The following is a 24,000-nucleotide window of genomic DNA, read 5'->3' on the forward strand; positions in this document are numbered from 1 at the left end:
CAGACTGATCAGAATTGATGCCCTCAAACACAGCCACTCTTATTCCTGGTTCATGGATTAACCGTCCCGTCATGTGCTGCCCTTTGGCTGAGTCACAGGCTGAGGCTGGTATGCACTGGTCAGAGGAACAACGGTGGAGGGATCAGAGGTGATATGACAGTCGTGATACCCTGTCGCCAGACGGGTTCATAAGTGTTGTGTTGATGACCCCCCCCCATGCATGCCCCTGACTGGGTCACTCTTATTTATGAGTACTGAGCAACTGTGGGTCACATAGGATCCCCAGGACCAGGTGGAGAATCTGTCACTCCCTTTGACACACACACACACACATACAGACACACGTACGCACACAGAGAAGGGGGATTCCCAACCAGGTGGTCGCATGATCTAACTCATTGCCTCATGGGACACAGACTGGTGTCTTGTGATTGCTGTAGGCATATACCGTAACTATCGACATACAGCATATCTGTCATAGTGCAGTCTCAAAGACCATAGGTAGTTTTTAGTGCTAAATTTAGAGGGGAATACAGTGATCTGACTGTGCAAAATCTGATCTGGTACAAGGAATATATAGCTGCTCTTTTAATCCAAGAACACGTGATTGTATACATTACAAAAGCCCTATATGAACTCTTAAATCCTAAAGGCCTCAATTAGTGTTACGATGTTCAGTGACCTTGTTAACATTTTTCCAGTGTGTGTCTCTGGGTTCTTGCTGTCACCCTCCCCTTGAGTTTGATGGACAGTCGGCAGGTGTTTGGCCCTGTGCATCTATATTTATCAAGGTCGGGACTATGGGACGTAACTGCATGCTGCAGTGGCTATGATCTCTCTCCATGACTCATATAACCACCATGTTATTTTCCACTCCTAGAAAGAGAGGAACATTATGGCCTCGTCCCTTTACTTAGTCAAATATTTAGTTGTCAATATTCCTCTAAATTCTAATGTGAACTGCAGTTTCAACTTTGTCACATAGAAAACATTTGTGACAGGTAATCAACTTGGCCACTAGCCTTAACGATTGCTCTGGCGACCTCTTGTGGCTGAGACTTCCCGCCTATCCATCCTCTACCAATTATGTCAACTAACCTGGACAACATCCTTATTTTAAAGGGAGCTCAGTCAATCTCGTTAGAGACATGACATGTTGTACCCCATTTTAGCTCTAAATCCTCAGTTTGAAGTCCGCTGTCTGCATACAGTTTCCCTGAAGTGCCATTTCTCCCAGCACATCCTGTGGACCCAGATGGCACTGAATGACACAAGTGGGGCCCTGCAGCTGGAAAACAGGAAGTGCAGCGACCAATAGGTGGCCCACCAACAGGAAAATTATTGTTGTGGAAACATTACCTCTAAATAACGCCGTAAAACCTGTCTAGATTAGTTAATAATGGAGGGGGTGGGAGGTAACAGCACTGAGCCTTTTTCAAAAATGTTTTATGAGATTGGAGAACACTTTGGCAGGGAATTTAGACCGTTCCTCCGTACAGAATCTTTCCAGATTCTTGATATCCTTCGTATGTGCTTATGGACTGCCCAGGTTTTCAATGGGCTTCAGAGACTGAAATGGCCATTGTAAAATGTTGATTTTTGTGGTCAATTAACAATTTCTTTGTGGATTTTGATGTGCGCTTGGGGTTATTGTCTTGCTGGAAGATCCACTTCCGGCAAAGTTTCAGCCTCCTGGCAGAGGCAACCAGGTTTTTGGCTAGAATATTCTGGTACTGGGTCAACTTCATGATGCCATTGACCTTAACAAGCGCCCCAGGACCAGAGGAAGCAAAATAGCCCCATAACATCACATTTCCACCACCATATTTTACAGTAGGTTATGGGGTTATTTTCTGCTTATGCATCCTTATTTCGACACCAAACCCACCACTGGTGTGTGAGGGCAAAAATCTCAATTTTCATGTAATCTGACCATAGTGCCAGTTCCAATCCAAATGCCAATGCTGTTTAACAAACTCCAGGCGTTTACATTTGTTGGATGACATGAAAATAGAGCTCTTCCCTTCCACTTTTCTTCTCAGAGCCAGCAATAAACTCCACAGCTGCCTGTGTCTGTCAGCGTTGCACCACTGCTTATAAATAAACCCCAGAGTAAACTGAAAAAGACCCTGCTATTAGGTACAGTGTACTGTAGCCTATGGTTTGCTGTATGAAGGGACTAAGCAAGAGCATATTGCCCTGAGATGTTTCCTGGCCCTCCAAATATCCAGGTCTCACATGTGCCCCAGTTATTTTTTGTAGGCTACTGGTACCTGTTGAATACCTCTTACCACACCTCGGCAAAACCAGGAACATAGTGGGTTTATTACCATGGGATTACATTGGCATGTCTCCCTCCCCAACCCCCAAACACAGTGCACCTTTTGACTCAAAAAAAGATCAATTGCTTCCCATACTCATCTCAAACAATGGACTAGTTACAGTTGCAAAAACAAGGAGATGCTTTCCTATTTTTCAGACTTGTATTATTTTTTATACCAGTAGAATATTATTTAAATAACATACTTGTTAAATGTACATTAAAGACATAGGGTACAAGTGAAAATGCGATCACTATTGATGTTTACTAAAGTGTTATTGAATGAGAAATTGTTTAATGTTCATATCAAGTTTTTTGCTTGGGGTGTCGTCTCACTGCTCGGATCTGTCGCGGCGTGCGTTTGTTTTGCCTCAATTCTGTGTGACATTCGGGACATGTGAACACCAGTCAGACTGTTGAACAGTGAGTGAACATCGACGGTCTTTCTTTCGCAGCAAACGCAAGTGCTGCGGCAACAGACTGGTGTCTCCCCAAGCAGTGCGCAAGGAGGACAGAGGGGGACTGTGGCGAGGATTTTTACCAATGTCTCTAGAGAAAACAACATTATAGTCTCTAAACATGACTTCAGTTTGGAAGAGACTTCAGCGTGTCGGCAAGAAAGCCTCGAAATTCCAGTTTGCGGCGACTTTTCAAGAACTGACGGTAGAATGCACGAAGAAATGGTAAGTGAACATAATTTACACTTGAGTCATTTAGCAGACGCTCTTAGTCTTATCCACAGCAAATTAAATGAGCAAATAGGGTTAAGTACCTTGCTCAAGGGCATATCGACAGATTTTTCACCTAGTCAGCTCGAGGATTCGAACCAGCGACCTTTCGGTTACTGTCCCAACGCTCTTAACAGCTAGGCTACCTGCCACCCTTTACTGGATTTAGCCTTGATAAAGTTGTCACGTCTGAACCGATAAAATACAACCTGGTGGGGTTTGAAACTTTTCACATCTTGTCCTTCATTTCCTTGTCCCCTGCTTGAGATGGCATTTAATAAGGTCATACTTTCATATTTAGTTCGTGTGCAATGCGCATTGATGTTTGTTGTCAGTTGCTTACTCTATCACATTGACTCCCCCATTTTTATTGATTGTACAAGTTTATTGCACAGTGCACCATGCTTGATTCTACTGTAAACTACAGCTTTCTTTAACAGTCAAGGCACTTCCGCATTTGTCCTCATGCTGTTTCCCTATTCTAATCGTCATGCGACAAGCATCCAAATTAACATTAAGTTACTCATAGGGAAATCATTAAAACCGGTTGTTTTGAGCGTAAGCAAACTATTTTTTGTCCAAATTCAAATATTAAAATGTGTAGCCGTAGGTTTGAAGTGTCACAGGTGTATAACAGGTGTAAATAGATGACGATGTCATACATATAACAGGTGTAAATAGATTATTATGATGTCATTATAATTATCATATTCTATTTACACCTGTATGTATATCATCGTCGTCGTCATCCTACAGCACCTGTAGTGAATTGTTTTCCCTGTTCCAAGCAAAGCTGTCATCAAGGCGAAGGGTGGCTATTTGAAGAATCTCAAATATAAAATATTTTGATTTGTTTAGCACTTTTGGTTACTAAATGATTCCATATGTGTTGTTTCATAGTTTGGATGTCTTCACTATTATTATACAATGTAAAACATAGTACAAATTAAGAAAAACCCTTGAATGAGTAGGTGTGTCCAAACTTTTGACTGGAGTGTATGTAATACAGTTGAAGTCGGAAGTTTACATACACCTTAGCCAAATACATTTAAACTCTGTTTTTCACAATTAGTATTTGGTAGCATTGCCTTTAAATTGTTTAACTTGGTCAAAGTTTTCGGGTAACCTTCCACAACCTTCCCACAATAAGTTGGGTGAATTTTGCCCCATTCCTCCTGACAGAGCTGGTGTAACTGAGTCAGGTTTGTAGGCCTCCTTGCTCGCACACACATTTTCAGTTCTTCCCACACATTTTCTATTGGATTGAGGTCAGGGCTTTGTGATGGCCACTCCAATACCTTGACTTTGTTGTCCTTAAGCCATTTTGCCATAACTTTGGAAGTATGCTTGGGGTCATTGTCCATTTGGAAGACCCATTTGCAACCAAGCTTTAACTTCCTGACTGATGTCTTGAGATGTTGCTTCAATATATCCACATCATTTTCCTTCCTCATGATGCCAGATATTTTGTGAAGTGCACCAGTCCCTCCTGCAGCAAAGCACCCCCACAACATGATGCTGCCACCCCCGTGCTTCACGGTTGGGATGGTGTTTTTCGGCTTGCAAGCATCCCCCTTTTTCCTCCAAACATAACGATGGTCATTATGGCCAAACGGTTCTATTTTTGTTTCATCAGACCAGAGGACATTTCTCCAAAAAGTACAATCTTTGCCCCCATGTGCAGTTGCAAACCGTAGTCTGGCTTTTTTATGGCGGTTTTGGAGCAGTGGCTTCTTCCTTGCTGAGCGGCCTTTCAGTTTATATCGATATAGGACTCGTTTTACTGTGGATATAGATACTTTTGTACCTGTTTCCTCCAGCATCTTCACAAGGTCCTTTGCTGTTGTTCTGGGATTGATTTTCACTTTTCGCACCAAAGTACGTTCATCTCTAGGAGACAGAACGCGTCTCCTTCCTGAGCGGTACGACGGTTGCGTGGTCCCATGGTGTTTATACTTGCATACTATTATTTGTACAGATGAACGTGGTACCTTCAAGCATTTGGAAATTGCTCCCAAGGATCAACCAGACTTGTGGTCTATAATTTATTTTCTGAGGTCTTGGCTGATTTCTTTTCATTTTCCCATGATGTCAAGCAAAGAGGCACTGGGTTTGAAGGTAGGCCTTGAAATACATCCACAGGTGCATCTCCAATTGACTCAAATTATGTCAATTAGCCTATCAGAAACTTCTAAAGCCATGACATAATTTTCTGGAATTTTCCAAGCTGTTTAAAGGCACAGTCAATTTAGTGTACGTAAACTTCTGACCCACTGGAATTGTGATACAGTGAATTATAAGTGAAATAATCTGTCTGTAAACAATTGTTGGAAAAATTACTTGTCATGCACAAAGTAGATGTCCTACAACTATAGTTTAACAAGAAATGTGTGGAGTGGTTGAAAAACGAGTTTTAATGATTCCAACCCAAGTGTATGTAAACTTCCGACTTCAACTGTATGTAGGCTGCAGTGCTGAAAGACCTTGCGCCTCTCAATGGTCAGGTGTGTGTGTGAGTGTGCACATTCTTGTTCCATGCAGTATAGAGTTAATATGGGTGTCCATTTCCCCAAAGGTCACATTATACAACAGCAGCTGGGCTGTGTTTCTTTTACACTATTTGACTTCATCCCACTTTGGCTATCTGTGTGTATTCTCTGTTTTAACTGGGCCAGTTGTCCAAATTCTGAGGAGTTTTATTATTGAACAGTTACCTTCATCTCCATTTCTTATTTAAGTCATTTTACCTTTATATAGGCCTATTCAAGACCGGTATCTTGCCTTGGCTCCAGGAGTTCTCATCATCAGAGATGTTATAGTCTGTGTGTACAACTGTACGGTACAGTATTTCAGGGGCGCAACTTTCACTGGGGACAGGGGGGACGTTTTTTGGCAGCGCAATGTGAGTTTTTATTAGAGTCAATATAGCAATGTAACGTTATTGATCTGTCAGTTTCCCTAGGTAATTCCCTACTTTTCACACTGACATGGTATAAACAGCTCTACAGCCTTCACTGTCATGGTGCACAGTCAGTGCACATCACTATGCTCATCATGTCTTAGCAGGATCAGATGGTAACAGGGTCAGACAGCAAGTGAAGACCAGTCTACGGAGCTCAGGTGAATTTTGCAGTATATTATAACAATCAGTGAATGGATACAAAGTTCCATCTTGAGTTGATGGGTAGGCTACAGTCTGGGATCTGGGAATAATGGTCATTTTAATTATTGAACCATTGATTCTGTTCTTGGATAATATAATGTATAACTGTACACCAAGGTAATTCTTTGTCATGCCTCATCTGAGCAGCATCAGATGGTGACAGCAGGGTCAGGCAACCAGGATGACCAGTCTGCGACGACACTGAGGTGAACTTTTGCAGATTCAACTCTTTATTCTCTCTGTGCAGCAAAAACTGGACAAGCCAGAAGCTTCAAAGATTGAAACTATTTTAAGGCAGTCTGACAAATCTCTAAAGTTGATTTCCAAACTGTATCAAGGGTTGATAGCGGCTTTTCCCAATGACACAAAACATGCCAAACAAAAATGTGAGGAAGACCTGGGAGGCACTGTTGATGATGATGATGATGATGATGAATGGATACAGATATGTTTAAATACCCAGTCATGTTCATATTTTTGTTTGTTTATCCAGAGCGACTTACAATTAGTGAGTGTATACATTTTCATACTGGCCCCATATAATCTCAGACAAAAATTACTGCAGTTTAAGACCATCCATATAACTTCCTATTATGCCAGTGAAACTGAATATCATGAACTCAGAAATTTAATTAATCTGCTGGAGGTGTAAAACACAAAAGGGGACATATTTGCAGATGTTATGCTCTTGTGAAGGCTGGCTGAATTCTGGCAAAGAGTATGTTCTTACTGGAGACTGTCATCAGAAGAAACTCTGTAACCTAGCATTTATAGCAGCTAGGAAATGCATTGCCGTTAATTGGAAGGTTGGTTATCCTCCCAAAATGTCACAATGGATGGCAGAAATGTCAAGTTATGTATCACTAGATTTGATTTATTACAAGATTAAGGGTATACTGTGCAACTTTCATAAGGTCTGGATGCCTTATATGGAATACTGTACAACAAAAGGAGTCTGTATTGAAAACATGCCCACGTCAGGGGAGATACCTATTTAGGGAATCCCTAGCTGCTGGGCTGCTCAGTCCTGGCCCTGGGATTCTGCCGTACTGTTGGTTGTTACTCCGGCCTTGGCCTAACACACCTGAAAATCAATTATGAATGTTTCACTAAGATCCTAAAGCTGAGTGGGGTGTGTTGGGTTGGGGTGCTGCAGGGCGGTGGACCCCTAGGGGTAGGACGATCCAGCTATGTTGTGTGCAAGTAAAAAGAGCTCTACAGCCCTATTAGGCCTATAACATGAATTACTGTGCCCTCTGTAATTATTGGGACAGTGAAGCATTTTTTCTTCTTTTGGCTCTATACTCCAAAAGTTTGGTTTGGAAATCAAACAAGGACTTTGAAGTTTAAGTACAGACAGTCTGCTTTAATTTGAGGGTATTTTCGTCCATGTCAGTTGAACCATTTAGAAATTCCTGCGCTTTTTGTACATAGTGCCCCCATTTTAGGGGAGCAAAAGTATTGGGACAAATTCACTTTTATGTATATAAAAGTAGTAAAAAGTTAAGTATTTGGTCCCACATTCATAGCACGCAATGACTACAAATTTGTTGGATGCACTTGCTGTTTGTTTTCGTTGTGTTTCAGATTATTTTGTGCCCTATAGAAATGAATGGTAAATAATGTATTCTGTCATTTTGGAGTCACTTTTATTGTAAATAATAATAGAATATGTTTCTAAGCACTTCTACATTAGTGAGGATGCTACCATGATTACGGATAATCCTGAATGAATTGTGAATAATGATGAGTGAGAGATTTACAGATGCACAAATATCATACCACAAAGACATGCTAACCTCTCACCATTACAATAACAGGGGAGGTTAGCATTTCTTTGGGGTATGATATTTGTGCATCTGTAACTTTCTCACTCATTTTTATTCACGATTCATTCAAGATTATATGTAATCATGGGAGCATCCACATGAATGTAGAAGTGTTTAGAAACATATTCCAATCTTATTTACAATAAAAGTGACTCCAAAATGACCCCAAAAGGGTCATATTAGATTGTGTAGAAATGCAGCAAATGAGCTTTAGATGCCCCCAAAAATTCTGAGGTAGGACCCCCAGACCCCCCGCCAGGTTAAGTCCCCCCCTCTTCTAAAACCAAAGTTGCGCTCCTGCAGTATTTCAGAATTTTAAGCAGTTACTTACTGTATCTCTTAGTGTAACCTAATCGTAATCTACTCATGTAATCGTTTGCGCATGTAGAATAAAGACTGTCAGGCTGGCGAGGCTGCGTTCTTTACAGCCCCACTGATGGCATGATGCACTCTGCTGATTCAATCAGTGAATCGGATGAAATGCTGCATATGACTGCTCTGCTGACTCACAGTAGGTGCATTCATGAGGATGCACGTACGTACGCACGCACACTCATTCGCAGACAACCCGACGGCAGGGCTTTAACTTAAGTCAGCTCCTATGCATGCATGGTATGTGCATACAGCCAGTGGTGCTGTGGTTCTTGTCTGTCACTGTAAGAGTTCCGTTCGCATTACTCACACCTAGCAAGTAGCCTACTTCCTCTAACTCTAAGACTAGACTACTTCTGTCTGTCTGTCTCATTGTTGTAGTATACAACTACTTCGCTAGTATCAGCATGTTAGGCCTATGTTCTTGGGATGGCAGTCTATCGAACCATCCTACACCTATTCAGTTTGATGATAACGTCATTCATTACAGTCTAATTCTAATGTGATAATAATCAAGCCTGGCGAGTTTAATATCCTCTTATTCATAGAAGATGACATTACATTTATATATATACATTGATATATGGAATGAACACAAGAAGTGTTATGTCTACCAGTGATGTAGTCCGTATGTTTTGTTGATCTGACTCAGCATACTGTGGTTCTGCATGGGCCTGCTTGTTTCGCAGTTCAGCAATACTACCGTGATGCTATGAAACCACAGACCACACATCACATTAGTCTCTCACAACGAGCCTCAGCAGCCCAAGTGTGTTAGAAGGGTAGGTCATGTGCAGAGACTATGTTTAGGCCTACTGTGTTCATCAAAGTTCTATAAAAGTTTAGAGTGTTTTTGTGATGTTGTAATCAGACATGTTAAACCTGTTACATTATGGTTTTGGTGTCTGTCCACATACAGAGAATAGCAATAACCACATACAGTGTTTGGGTGTTCTGGTTTAGGTTACCATGTTTCCAGTTGGCAAGACGAATGTGTAAAATGTGGATCAGCTAGACAGGCCGCCCTGCTTAACTGATTAGCAAAATGGCTGATCACTAATGTTCAGTTTGCAGAAATATAGTTTGTTTGTGTGTTCTCTGTTCTGGTTCATTCTACATGCGCTCTCCAAATACAGCACATCAGTCTGTCAAATGTTTTTCGTCAAGAATGCATGCTGGGAGTGGGAACAAAAACATACACTTGTGACATGATGGAATATGGGAGTACAGTATAGTACATCCCTTCTATAACACTGTAACCTATAAGAAGACATCCCGTCGCTTCGAGGCAAGCAACACTGAAGCATGCATGAGAGCACCAGCTGTTCCGGATGACTATGTGATCACGCTCTCCGCAGCCGATGTGAGTAAGACTTTTAAGCAGGTCAACATTCACAAGGCCAGACGGATTACCAGGACGTGTACACCGAGCATGTGCTGACCAACTGGCAAGTGTCTTCACTGACATTTTCAACATGTCCCTGACTGAGTCTGTAATACCAACATGTTTCAAGCAGACCACCATAGTCCCCGTGCCCAAGGACACTAAGATAACCTGCCTAAATGACTACCGACCCGTAGCACTAACGTCTGTAGCCATGAAGTGCTTTAAAAGGCTGGTCATGGCTCACATAAACACCATGATCCCAGAAACCCTAGACCCACTCCAATTTGCATACCGCCCCAACATATCCACAGATGACGCAATCTCTATTGCACTCCACACTGCCCTTTCCCACCTGGACAAGAGGAACACCTACGTGAGAATGCTATTCATTGACTACAGCTCAGCATTCAACACCATAGTGCCCTCAAAGCTCATCACTAAGCTAAGGATCCTGGGACTAAACACCTCCCTCTGCAACTGGATCCTGGACTTCCTGACGGGCCGCCCCCAGGTGGTAAGGGTAGGTAACAACACAGGGGCCCCTCAGGGGTGCGTGCTCAGTCCCCTCCTGTACTCCCTGTTCACCCATGACTGCATGGCCAGGCACGACTCCAACACCATCATTAAGTTTGCTGACGACACAACAGTGGTAGGCCTGATCACCGACAACAATGAGACAGCCTATAGGGAGGAGGTCAGAGACCTGGCCGTGTGGTGCCAGGATAACAACCTCTCCCTCAACGTGACCAAGACAAAGGAGATGATTGTGGACTACAGGAAAAAAAAAGAGGACTGAGCACGCCCCCATTCTCATCGACGGGGCTGTAGTGGAACAGGTTGAGAGCTTCAAGTTCCTTGGTGTCCACATCACCAACGAACTATCATGGTCCAAACACACCAAGACAGTCGTGAAGAGGGCACGACAAAGCCTATTCCCCCTCAGGAGACTGAAAAGATTTGGCATGGGTCCTCAGATCCTCAAAAAAGTATACAGCTGCACCATTGAGAGCATCCTGACTGGTTGCATCACCGCCTGGTATGGCAACTGCTTGGCCTCCGACCGCAAGGCACTACAGAGGGTAGTGCGTACGGCCCAGTACATCACTGGGGCCAAGCTTCCTGCCATCCAGAACCTCTATACCAGGCGGTGTCAGAGGAAGGCCCTCAAAATTGTCAGACTCCAGCCACCCTAGTCACAGACTGTTCTCTCTGCTACCGCACGGCAAGCGGTACCGGAGTGCCAAGTCTAGGTCCAAAAGACTTCTCAACAGCTTCTACCTCCAAGCCATAAGACTCCTGAACAGCTAATCATGGCTACCTGGACTATTTGCACTGCCCCCCACCCCCACACCCCACCCCATCTTTTTACACTGCTGCTACTCTGTTAATTAATTATGCATAGTCACTTTAACTCTACCCACATGTACATATTACTTAAACTACCTCAACTAGCCGGTGCCCCCGCACATTGACTCTGCACCGGTACTCCCCTGTATATATAGCCTTCATACTGTTATTTTATTTTACTTCTGCTCTTTTTTTCTCAACACTTTTTTGTTGTTGTTTTATTTTACTTTTTTTATTAAAAATAAATGCACTTTTGGTTAAGGGCTGTAAGTAAGCATTTCACTGTAATGTCTGCACCTGTTGTATTCGGCGCATGTGGCCAATAAGATTTGATTTGATTTGATGATGTTGTCCCATTCACACAACTAAGGTTATTTCCCTTTGGCTACTTATTGGTATAGCTACCCTTGTAAACACAGTTTCAGTTTCATCAGCATGTTGAGTGACCCAATTAGGTGACAGGTCAGTGGCAAGCTCTGGTTACTTTTCGACCGTTACGTCTCATGTTTTTCACAAATAGGTACCTTTGCTGTGCAACACATCTGTGCTTGAGTTGGGCCGGGTGCTCAGCGGCACCTCAAATGTTCCACTGCGTGAGTACTGGCACCTCTTATAGAATATTCTACAGATCTATTTCTGTGGCTCCCCACCTTTCCCCCAGCCCTTTCCCTTCCACTGTGCCCTTCAATCAACCCATCTTCTATAACTGGCCTGCAACATGAGACAGAGGCCCTGTCAGACAGTTCATACTCTGCCCTTACTCCATCTCTCACCCTCTCTATACGTCTTCTCTTCTCTTTCTCTCTGCCAACAGAAGTACAGTACTGTGAAAAAGTATATGTTCCCTTTCAGGTTTTCTAAATGTTTTCATTTTTCTTTACGCTGAATGTTGTCAGATCTTCAACCAAACCCTAATATTAGATAAAGGCAACCTGAGTGAACAAATTACACTAAATGCTGATACTCATTTCTTTTATTTAATAAAGTCAATTATGCAACACCCAATGCACCTGTGTGAAAAAGTAATTTCCCCCTTACACTCAATGACTGGTTGCAACCAAATGCTTCCTGTAGTTGTTGATCATTCTCTCACATCGCTGTGGAGGAATTTTGGCCCACTCTTCCATGCAGAACTGCTTTAACTCGTGACATTTGTGGGTTTTCGAGCATGTACTGCTCGTTTCACATCCTGCCACAACTTCTCAATCGGGTTTAGGTCTAGACTTTTACTAGGCCATTCCAAAACTTTTAACAGTGTTTGCCTTTCAGCCATTCTGATGTAGACTTGCTTGTGTGTTTTTGGATCATTGTCTTGGTGCATGACCCAGCTGCGCTTCCGCTTCAGCTCAGATGGATGGCCTGACATTTTCCTTTAGAATTCTCTGATACAGAGCTGAATTCATTGTTCCTTCAATGAGGGCAAGTCATCCAGGTCCTGAGACAGCAAAGCATCCCCAACCCATCACACTACATTTACATTACATTTACATTTTAGTCATTTAGCAGATGCTCTTATCCAGAGCGACTTACAGTTAGTGCATACATAATTTTTTTTCATACCCTCTGTGGGAATCGAACCCACAACCCTGGCGTTGCAAACGCCATGCTCTATCAACTGAGCTACATCCCTGCCGGCCATTCCCTTCCCTACCCTGGACGACGCTGGGCCAATTGCGCGCCGCCCCATGGGTCTCCCAGTCGCGGCCGGCTACGACAGAGCCATGCTTGACCATTGATATGAGGTTATTACTGTGGAATGCAGTGTTTTGTTTTTGGAAGACATAACGGGACCCATGTTGTCCAAAAAGTTCCACTTTTGACTCATCTGTCCATAGAACATTCTTCCAGGATTCTTGATAATCATCCAGGTGCTTCCAGGTGCTTTTTGACAAACTTGAGTCAACTTTTTGGACGACATAGGTCCCGTTATGTCTGGTGAAAACCAAACGCTGCATTCCACAGTAAGGACCTCACACAATGGTCAAGCGTGGTGGTAGTTTGATGGTCAGAAAGGGGGCAAATACTTTTTCATGGCACTGTATAGTTTACTCATGGGCAGCTAGAGTACCTGCACTACCAGTCAAAAGTTTGGACACACCTACTCATTCAAGGGTTTTTTTTTATTTTTAAATTGTAGAATAATAGCTTTGCCAACAGTGTGCAAAGCTGTCATCAAGGCAAAGGGTGGCTATTTGAAGAATCTCAAATATAAAATATATTTTGATTTTGTTTAACACTTTTTTGGTTACTACATGATTCCATATGTGTTATTTCATAGTTTTGAAGTCTTCACTATTATTCTACAATGTAGAAAATAGTAAAAATAATGAAAAACCATTGAATGAGTAGGTGTGTCCAAACTTTTGACTGGTAGTGTATGTTCATTCTAGCATACTTCAAGACGTAACAGTGCATTCTGTTACATATCAACTTGCAATTAGCCTGTTGCATGTTTACCTTTTGGAGTTGCCGAACTGACTGTATACAAACAGCAATATCTTGCTGACTCACTATTGGTTCTTGTTGTTGGGAGTTGACAAAGGTAAACAATATAAAGCTATTTCTCGTCCCTGCAAACTATATCTTCTTGGATTACATAGTTACTGCTCTAGTCTAGACCAGATCTGTTGAGTGACAACCCTCTTTGTGTGACGTACATGTATGAGGTAGCTGGCTGGGGCTGGAGACAAACTGAAGTATTGTGCTCTGGTTGTTGCTAGGGCCACTCCCTCCATTGATAGGGCCCTGAGGACTGTAAACACAGAAGAATAAAGAAAATGCCCCAGCTGGGTCATGTTCAGTAGGAGTAAACATTTTGAAATGGGGATGTACAACCTGAACTTGTCCAATAAGAAATGTTGTAAAACGTTTTGCTACGATATGCCCTACAGAACATGCCCCAGCTGATGTCTCCCATACCAGATGAACCAAAGGATGCTGCCACTCAGGCCGTAGCAGGGAAGTTAGTTTGTTGATGTTGATCCGATTAGGGAGCTCATTCTCTTCCTCTGGGATGTCTGTTAGTCAGAGCACTGAACAGAGTCAGAAGATGTAGGTTTTTGTCCAGGCTGAAGCCTTTTCCCCCTTCTCTGTTTTTTTCACAGCTGACATATGTTTGTGTGTGTGTGTGTGCTTTTTTGTATTTGAGAGAAGGCCAACTCCTCATGTCTTGAGCTTTTATCTTAGTGCCTCTTAAATTCCAAACACTATGGTGGGGGGTATGTATTTTCGATGGCTTTGAAATATAGGTATGTTCCAGACAGCCTAGCCTATGGACTAAAAGCATTTATCAGTATTAGTATGTGCATTGATACTGTTCATAGTATGTGCTTACATTCAACATGACTGTGCCATGTTATAGCCTGAAGGAACAGGATACAATGAGAGCTCAGTCCTGTAAATTATCTTATGTACAGAATACCTCAGACTCCAGTTGCGGCCTATTTAGGTCCTATTATATGGGTTATGTAACCAAATACTGCATTATCAATGGAAACACTGATCTACACTGAAATCCCTACTTATGTAAGTGTATAGTGTTTATATATAGTATGTATATACAGTATTAAGGTATGCTTACAGTATACAGTGTTTTGTGCTTTCTCTACTCACAGGCAGCCAGACAAACTGAGAGTAGTATGGACCAGGAGAAACAGACGAAACTGCACCAAGGTAATATGGGGAACGCTACTTCATTCAACAAGTAGAGGAGTGGCATGTGTAGGCCTATTTGTTTAACACTTGTCATCATGATAAAGTGTGAGAAGGCACCTACGGTATGTAGCCTACCTGAGGGTGTGTAGCCTATAAGGTGAAAGGTCAGATTTGCTTGTGTTTGAGGAAATGGAACCATCTATATACAGACGTGTATAGGTATGAGATTTGAGTTAAGCCATAAATACCTCTGCCTTTATTCATCACAGTAATTGCTTTATTAATCACATCCCATTAACTTTTAGTCACATTCAACACTCTTTAAGCTACACGTGGCTTATTCAATATAAAATGCATATGGTCAGCACATGCTCTGGTCCTTTCCCTGACCTGGCCTTTCCAATCCTTAGCTGCATGGATGGCAGCCGGGCATCAAGAACCCCTACAGGGGCACGGTAGTGTGGCAGGTGCCTGAAAACCTGGACATCAATGTCACACTTTTCAAGGTATGGCATCTCAACCCTAGGAAGATGTGTGTGAATGATTGGGAAATCATTTAGATGAATCTGCATTTGAATTGTCAAAACATGTTTCCTTATTCTCAAAATCTCTCTTCTTTAGGACCCGACTGCAGACGAATTTGAAGACAAGGACTGGACGTTCATCATTGAGAATGTGAGTGAATTAATGTTTCCATCAATTCTGAATTCCATTTTTAGTCAAGGCGGATTCACAGAGCTGTCAAGGATGACATAGTACATGCTACCCAAAAATGTCCATAGTTAAAGCCTCTTAGATTCTGTGAAGTGAAATACATTGGATTCAAAACAGCATTACTTTGAAAACATACGATTTGCTAATGACCCCTGTCTTTTGTCCTTCTAGGAGACTAACAAGGGCCACAGGAAGGTGCTGGCATCGGTGGACATCAACATGAAGAAGTTTGCCAGCCCCACGCCTGCCCAGTATGACCTGACGCTGAAGCTCAAGCCTCTGTCGGTGAAGGTGGTAGAGGCCACGCTCAAACTGACCTTGACCTGCGTCTTCCTCAAAGAGGGCAAGGCCACGTGAGTCATAATTTATGTAATTAGTGAAGTTTATCATAGGTTTACCATATTATGTTGAGTAGATAATGCTATTTAAAGGTTTACCGTATTACAGTGGGGGAAAAAAGTATTTAGTCAGCCACCAATTGTGCAAGTTCTCCCACTTAAAAAGATGAGAGAGGCCTGTAATTTTCATCGTAGGTACACGTCAACTATGACAGACAAATTGAGAATTTTTTTTCCAGAAAATGACATTGTAGGATTTTTTATAAATGTATTTGCAAATTATGGTGGAAAATAAGTATTTGGTCACCTACAAACAAGCAAGATTTCTGGCTCTCACAGACCTGTAACAACTTCTTTAAGAGGCTCCTCTGTCCTCCACTCGTTACCTGTATTAATGGCACCTGTTTGAACTTGTTATCAGTATAAAAGACACCTGTCCACAACCTCAAACAGTCACACTCCAAACTCCACTATGGCCAAGACCAAAGAGCTGTCAAAGGACACCAGAAACAACATCGTAGACCTGCACCAGGCTGGGAAGACTGAATCTGCAATAGGTAAGCAGCTTGGTTTGAAGAAATCAACTGTGGGAGCAATTATTAGGAAATGGAAGACATACAAGACCACTGATAATCTCCCTCGATCTGGGGGCTCCACGCAAGATCTCACCCCGTGGGGTCAAAATGATCACAAGAACGGTGAGCAAAAATCCCAGAACCACACGGGGGGACCTAGTGAATGACCTGCAGAGAGCTGGGACCAAAGTAACAAAGCCTACCATCAGTAACACACTACGCCACCAGGGACTCAAATCCTGCAGTGCCAGACGTGTCCCCCTGCTTAAGCCAGTACATGTCCAGGCCCATCTGAAGTTTGCTAGAGTGCATTTGGATGATCCAGAAGAGGATTGGGAGAATGTCATATGGTCAGATGAAACCAAAATAGAACTTTTTTGGTAAAAACTCAACTCGTCGTGTTTGGAGGACAAAGAATGCTGAGTTGCATCCAAAGAACACCATACCTACTGTGAAGCATGGGGGTGGAAACATCATGCTTTGGGGCTGTTTTTCTGCAAAGGGACCAGGACGACTGATCCGTGTAAAGGAAAGAATGAATGGGGCCATGTATCGTGAGATTTTGAGTGAAAACCTCCTTCCATCAGCAAGGGCATTGAAGATGAAACGTGGCTGGGTCTTTCAGCATGACAATGATCCCAAACACACCGCCCGGGCAACGAAGGAGTGGCTTCGTAAGAAGCATTTCAAGGTCCTGGAGTGGCCTAGCCAGTCTCCAGATCTCAACCCCATAGAAAATCTTTGGAGGGAGTTGAAAGTCCGTGTTGCCCAGCGACAGCCCCAAAACATCACTGCTCTAGAGGAGATCTGCATGGAGGAATGGGCCAAAATACCAGCAACAGTGTGTGAAAACCTTGTGAAGACTTACAGAAAACGTTTGACCTGTGTCATTGCCAACAAAGGGTATATAACAAAGTATTGAGAAACTTTTGTTATTGACCAAATACTTATTTTCCACCATAATTTGCAAATAAATTCATTAAAAATCCTACAATGTGATTTTCTGGATTTTTTTCTTCTAATTTTGTCTGTCATAGTTGACGTGTACCTATGATGAAAATTACAGGCCTCTCTCATCTTTTTAAGTGGGAGAACTTGCACAATTGGTGGCTGACTAAATACTTTTTTCCCCCACTGTATGTCAAGAAGAGAGAGGTTGAGGTACTAAACCAGGGGTGTCGAACTCATTTTGCCCCAGGGGGCGCATTTGGTCTTCAACGACGAGGTCCAGAGCGCCTCACTGATTTTTTTTATTTATTTCCTTTCCGTCAAAATTTGCTAACAATAGACCTCTATCCATCGTTTTTGGAATTTTCAATGCTCCCTTAATGTCTAGTGATTATTAGTGAGCTGGACAGTCAAGAAACTATGAATATAGGTCCATTATAATTTCTACACAGTTTCGATTTGGTTTTAGTCATTTTCTAATTTTGTAATGTTTTAATTTCACCTTTATTTAACCAGGTAAGCCAGTTGAGAACAAGTTCTCATTTACAACTGCGACCTGGCCAAGATAAAGCAAAGCAGTGCGATAAAAACAACAACACAGAGTTACATATGGGGTAAAACAAAACATAAAGTCAAAAATACAACAGAAAATATATATACAGTGTGTGCAAATGTAGCAAGTTATGGAGGTAAGGCAATACATTTTAAAGTATATTGAGTATTTTTTTGATCTCCAAAATATATACTGTAAATACAGTGGGGGAAAAAAGTATTTAGTCAGCCACCAATTGTGCAAGTTCTCCCACTTAAAAAGATGAGAGAGGCCTGTAATTTTCATCATAGGTACACGTCAACTATGACAGACAAATTGAGAAAAAAAATCCTGAAAATCACATTGTAGGATTTTTAATGAATTTATTTGCAAATTATGGTGGAAAATAAGTATTTGGTCACCTACAAACAAGCAAGATTTCTGGCTCTCACAGACCTGTAACTTCTTCTTTAAGAGGCTCCTCTGTCCTCCACTCGTTACCTGTATTAATGGCACCTGTTTGAACTTGTTATCAGTATAAAAGACACCTGTCCACAACCTCAAACAGTCACACTCCAAACTCCACTATGGCCAAGACCAAAGAGCTGTCTAAGGACACCAGAAACAAAATTGTAGACCTGCACCAGGCTGGGAAGACTGAATCTGCAATAGGTAAGCAGCTTGGTTTGAATAAATCAACTGTGGGAGCAATTATTAGGAAATGGAAGACATACAAGATCACTGATAATCTCCCTCGATCTGGGGCTCCACGCAAGATCTCACCCCGTGGGGTCAAAATGATCACAAGAACAGTGAGCAAAAATCCCAGAACCACACGGGGGGACCTAGTGAATGACCTGCAGAGAGCTGGGATCAAAGTAACAAAGCCTACCATCAGTTACACACTACGCCGCCAGGGACTCAAATCCTGCAGTGCCAGACGTGTCCCCCTGCTTAAGCCAGTACATGTCCAGGCCCGTCTGAAGTTTGCTAGAGTGCATTTGGATGATCCAGAAGAGGATTGGGAGAATGTCATATGGTCAGATGAAACCAAAATAGAACTTTTTGGTAAAAACTCAACTCGTCGTGTTTGGAGGACAAAGAATGCTGAGTTGCATCCAAAGAACACCATACCTACTGTGAAGCATGGGGGTGGAAACATTATGCTTTGGGGCTGTTTTTCTGCAAAGGGACCAGGACGACTGATCCGTGTAAAGGAAAGAATGAAAGGGGCCATGTATCGTGAGATTTTGAGTGAAAACCTCCTTCCATCAGCAAGGGCATTGAATATGAAATGTGGGTGGGTCTTTCAGCATGACAATGATCCCAAACACACCGCCCGGGCAACGAAGGAGTGGCTTCGTAAGAAGCATTTCAAGGTCCTGGAGTGACCTAGCCAGTCTCCAGATCTCAACCCCATAGAAAATCTTTGGAGGGAGTTGAAAGTCCGTGTTGCCCAGCGACAGCCCCAAAACATCACTGCTCTAGAGGAGATCTGCATGGAGGAATGGGCCAAAATACCAGCAACAGTGTGTGAAAACCTTGTGAAGACTTACAGAAAACGTTTGACCTGTGTCATTGCCAACAAAGGGTATATAACAAAGTATTGAGAAACTTTTGTTATTGACCAAATACTTATTTTCCACCATAATTTGCAAATAAATTCATTAAAAATCCTACAATGTGATTTTCTGGATTTTTTTTCTTCTAATTTTGTCTGTCATAGTTGACGTGTACCTATGATGAAAATTACAGGCCTCTCTCATCTTTTTAAGTGGGAGAACTTGCACAATTGGTGGCTGACTAAATACTTTCTTGCCCCACTGTATATATATACACTACCGTTCAAAAGTTTGGGGTCACTTAGAAATGTCCTTGTTTTTGAAAGAAAAGTAATTGTTTTGTCCATTAAAATAACATCAAATTAATCAGAAATACAGTGTAGACATTGTTAATGTTGTAAATGGCTATTGTAGCTGGAAACGGCTGATTTTTAATGGAATATCTACATAGGCGTACAGAGGCCCATTATCAGCAACCATCAGTCCTGTGTTCCAATGGCACGTTGTGTTTGCTAATCCAAGTTTATCATTTTAAAAGGCTAATTGATCATTAGAAAACCCTTTTGCAATTATGTTAGCACAGATGAAAACTGTTGTGCGGATTTAAAGAAGCAATAAAACTGGCCTTCTCGAGACTAGTTGAGTATCTGGAGCATCAGCAATTGTGGGTTCAATTGCAGGCTCAAAATGGCCAGAAACAAATAACTTTCTTCTGAAACTCGTCAGTCTATTCTTGTTCTGAGAAATGAAGGCTATTCCATGCGAGAAATTGCCAAGAAACTGAAGATCTCGTACAACGCTGTGTACTACTCCCTTCACAGAACAGCGCAAACTGGCTCTAACCAGAATAGAAAGAGGGGTGGGAGGCCCCGGTGCACTACTGAGCAAGAGGAGAAATAGTTTGAGAAACAGACACCTCACACGTCCTCAACTGGCAGTTTCATTAAATAGTACCCGCAAAACACCAGTCTCAACATCAACAGTGAAGAGGCGACTCCGGGATGCTGACCAAGGCAGCAAAGCTGTCATCAAGGCAAAGGGTGGCTATTTGAAGAATCTCAAATATAAAATATATTTTGATTTGTTTAACACTTGTTTGGTTACTACATGATTCCATATGTGTTATTTCATAGTTTTGATGTTTTCACTATTATTCTACAATGTAGAAAAAATAAAAAAAAATAAAGAAAAACCCTTGAATGAGTAGGTGTGTCCAAACTCTTGACTTGTATTGTATATATATACTACCGGTCAAAAGTTGTAGAACACCTACTCATTCAAAGGTTTGAAAAAGCTTTGAGCCAAGTGTCTCTCAACTAAGCTTACAGTTAAATAACAAACAGTGCAATACAAGTAGGTATGTAGTGGGTAGGTACAGTATATAACCTTTTGAGTTGGCCATTACTGACCTGTATAGTGAGTTGATGATGTTCAATGATTAGTCATAAACGGTCATTTAGACAATATTACTGTTTTGGGATGAGTCATAAGGCTTGTTGTTTTCATTCTCCTCTATAGAGATGAGGACATGCAGAGTCTGGCCAGTCTGATGAGTCTGAAACAGAGTGATATCGGCAACCTGGATGACTTCAACGATAGTGACGAGGAAGAGGGCGGAAGAAGAGCCAGCATCGGAGCCAGCATGGGAGCCGCAACTCCCGTCACAGGTAGTGGTGTCAGCAGACATTACATAAGTCATCAGTGTTTTCCTGTTCCGAGATCTAGTCAAGGCTTAGAGAAAATGTGTCAGAGACACTCAAAATGCTCTGGTCTGGAATACTACCACGCTGATAAATACAGTAGCTATATACTAATCTGGCATACACAATGGAAAAACACAACTCTACTTATCTACTTCATCTGACAGTGATGCATATAGTAACAGGTAAACAAAACTGTCATAGGAGAGGTTTACTTTGCACATATGATTGCTAGCCATATGAGGTGTGACAAGTCTATTTTAAGGGTTTATGTTTGAAAACATTGCTCAATACACCGGCATAGCATATTGCTCCCCTCTCCAGCCTCACACCTGTCTCAACTACGGTGGCCCAGCAGGATTTCACATTTTCCCTTTCAAATGTATGAATGCCAAGAAACTCTCTTTCCACACCAAGCTTCCCTTTCCATAATATATCAATTTCCTTTACTTCCTTTTCCTTTAATTTAATATGTTCCTCTCCCCCTTCCTTCATTCCTTCCTTCCTTCCTTCCTTCCTTCCTTCCTTCCTTCCTTCCTTCCTTCCTTCCTTCCTTCCTTCCTTCCTTCCTTCCTTCCTTCCTTCCTTCCTTCCTTCCTTCCTTCCTTCCTTCCTTCCTTCCTTCCTTCCTTCCTTCCTTCTACTTTGAAAGCTCCCACGAGAAGAATACGTGATCAGGCATGGAGACCTGTGATTGACCCAGAGGCCACAGGTAACTTCCTGTTTCCTCCCATGCTGCCGCCTCTGAATCCTGATTTGACTTTTTCCTCTATCCCCTCTCCTCCTATATAACATCCCATTCCTCATTTGAAATTATGATATTCATGTGTTATAAGCGTTTATCTAAATATTGATCATCAACCTATACACATAATTTGTATGGTTTGATTAATCATATTTATTAAACCAAATGGATATTAGCCAATGAGGTTTCAAATGAAGTTGTATACCTCATTACATTGTCATATTAAATCCGATACTCTCTGCAAGGCTAAATTAAGCAAACAAATTACCAGTCGTTTCAATCACTGTTTGAAGTGATGGAATCTGATACATGTTAAATGTATGGTTACACAATATGGAGTCCTAAGGTATCCCCAACACCCATGGGAGCTGAGCTTTTTCTTTTCAATTCCTCTCTTAATTAATTAAACTGTGGGACTGAATGCTGGGGCCTGACCAAGAATTCAGGTCCCTGGCTCGTAGAAATGGGACTAGGGTTTAGTAATTGATAATGAAGTGTTACAGTGAGAAAAAACTGTAATTTGAGCAACTGTACAGTTTGACTGTATGGGATGAGTATCCGAGTACTATCACTCTCCATTGCTTATATTCTTTCAATCTTCCCCCTTCCCTTTTCTCACTTCCTCTTCCCTTCTGTTCTCACTACTGTTTCCCCTCCTCTCTCTTCTCTGGAACTCTCTTCCTCAACTGCATTTCACTTATCTTTTCATCTCTTTGATACATTTTGTCTGTCTCTACACCACTTTCTTTCTCTACTTTCCCTGCCATTCTCTTCTGTTCTCTCCTGCATCTGTCCTCCTCTTTATCCTTTGCTCCTACTCTCCTATCTTCCTCCTCTTTCTGCCCATCGCCTCGCCTCCCCTCCCACCCCGTCCTCATCTCTGTCACCCAGCTGCCAGTAAGATGGATTGGAGTAGCTCATCTGGCACTGTGTCTACCATCTCACTTCTGTCACGTCCCCCTCTGCCTGTACCCCTCGACCCCTCCGCCCCGCCTCCTGCCCCTGCCGCCCGCTCCCGACTCACCACCGGCCCTGCGGGCACCGCTCACCCGGCACGACCCTCCCCCTATGCCTACCAAGTGCCAGCCTTTCTCCGCGCCCACCCACCTGCACTGCCCAAAATCTTCCAGCCCGCTGCTGGCTCAGGTACTGGCAGACTGACTGACTCATGGGGATATTTAAAGCTGAAATCCGCACAAGGTGAAACAGCGCCACTGTTCGCCCCCAGCACATTTGTTATTGTTTTAGTTTTGTTGGTGAAACGTAGGAGAGGAGCATCCAGCATCGTGGGGGAAAATAATTGCAGTACATACTCTGCAATGATGTCAGAGGGAAAAAAACTGTCTGTTGTTTTGAAGTTACTTCTTTGTTGTTGTAATATCACAAACGGACGTGGCAGTTTCACCAAGTACGGATTCCAGCTTTAATCATAGACTACACCTATTTTAATAAGTAAAAGGTGAAATAGCAGCTTTTATTCAAGGTAAGGATACCTCCGAGGGATACCCACATGTTTGATTCTGTGCATAACGTGTGACAGTTCATCAGTTAGTCTATTTGTTTGGTATTTGAGAAGTTATTGACGTCAATTGCTTTAAAGAGAAGAGAGAGGCTAATTCCGAGAAATTGAGAGAGGCTTTTGTTGTTTGGGTATTCTGACTCATGTGAACACAGTAAAGGGGTCATTACCATGTTATGCAATGTACAGTCAGGTCCAAAATTATTGGCACCCTTGATAAAGATGGGCAAAAAAGACTATAAAATAAATAATACAAATACTGAGCTATATTGTATTCTCAATTTTTTGGAAATGATATTATTTTATACTAATACAATTGCTCAGAGAAAGAGATTTTGTTGAACAAGTAATCTTATTTTTCTAAAAAAGATAGGGGTCAAAATTATTTGCACCCCTGTTTTCAATACCTTTCAATACCTCACCTTGCGAGGATAACGGCACTGAGTCTTTTTCTAAAATGTTTTATGAGATGGGAGAACACATTGGGAGGGATCTTAGACCATTCCTCCATACAAAATCTTTCCAGAACCTTGATATCCTTCATCTGTGTTTATGGACTGCCCTCTT

The 24,000-nt window shown here is 42.2% G+C and overlaps 1 protein-coding gene across 8 annotated transcripts in view; it reads left to right on the forward strand.

Annotated features, from left to right (window-relative positions):
* Positions 1–2,729: 2,729 nt before the first annotated feature.
* Positions 2,730–24,000, forward strand: part of LOC121554340 (EH domain-binding protein 1-like protein 1) — a 66,204-nt gene continuing 44,933 nt past the window's right edge. For 3 of the 8 annotated variants that reach the window (XM_041867868.2, XM_041867870.2, XM_041867869.2), the window contains exons 1-8: positions 2,740–3,003; positions 14,761–14,818; positions 15,211–15,306; positions 15,422–15,475; positions 15,686–15,867; positions 20,988–21,136; positions 21,822–21,881; positions 22,806–23,060. In XM_041867868.2, the coding sequence (XP_041723802.1) occupies positions 2,900–3,003; positions 14,761–14,818; positions 15,211–15,306; positions 15,422–15,475; positions 15,686–15,867; positions 20,988–21,136; positions 21,822–21,881; positions 22,806–23,060 (958 nt within the window). In that variant the 5' untranslated portion in view covers positions 2,740–2,899. Of the gene's footprint in view, positions 3,004–14,760; positions 14,819–15,210; positions 15,307–15,421; positions 15,476–15,685; positions 15,868–20,987; positions 21,137–21,821; positions 21,882–22,805; positions 23,061–24,000 lie in introns of all 8 variants that reach the window. The other 5 variants (XM_041867874.2, XM_041867875.2, XM_041867876.2 and 2 more) reach the window with 4 other exon arrangements.

This window comes from Coregonus clupeaformis, unplaced genomic scaffold (assembly GCF_020615455.1).
Source record: "Coregonus clupeaformis isolate EN_2021a unplaced genomic scaffold, ASM2061545v1 scaf0687, whole genome shotgun sequence".
NCBI classification, from domain to species: Eukaryota; Metazoa; Chordata; class Actinopteri; order Salmoniformes; family Salmonidae; genus Coregonus; species Coregonus clupeaformis.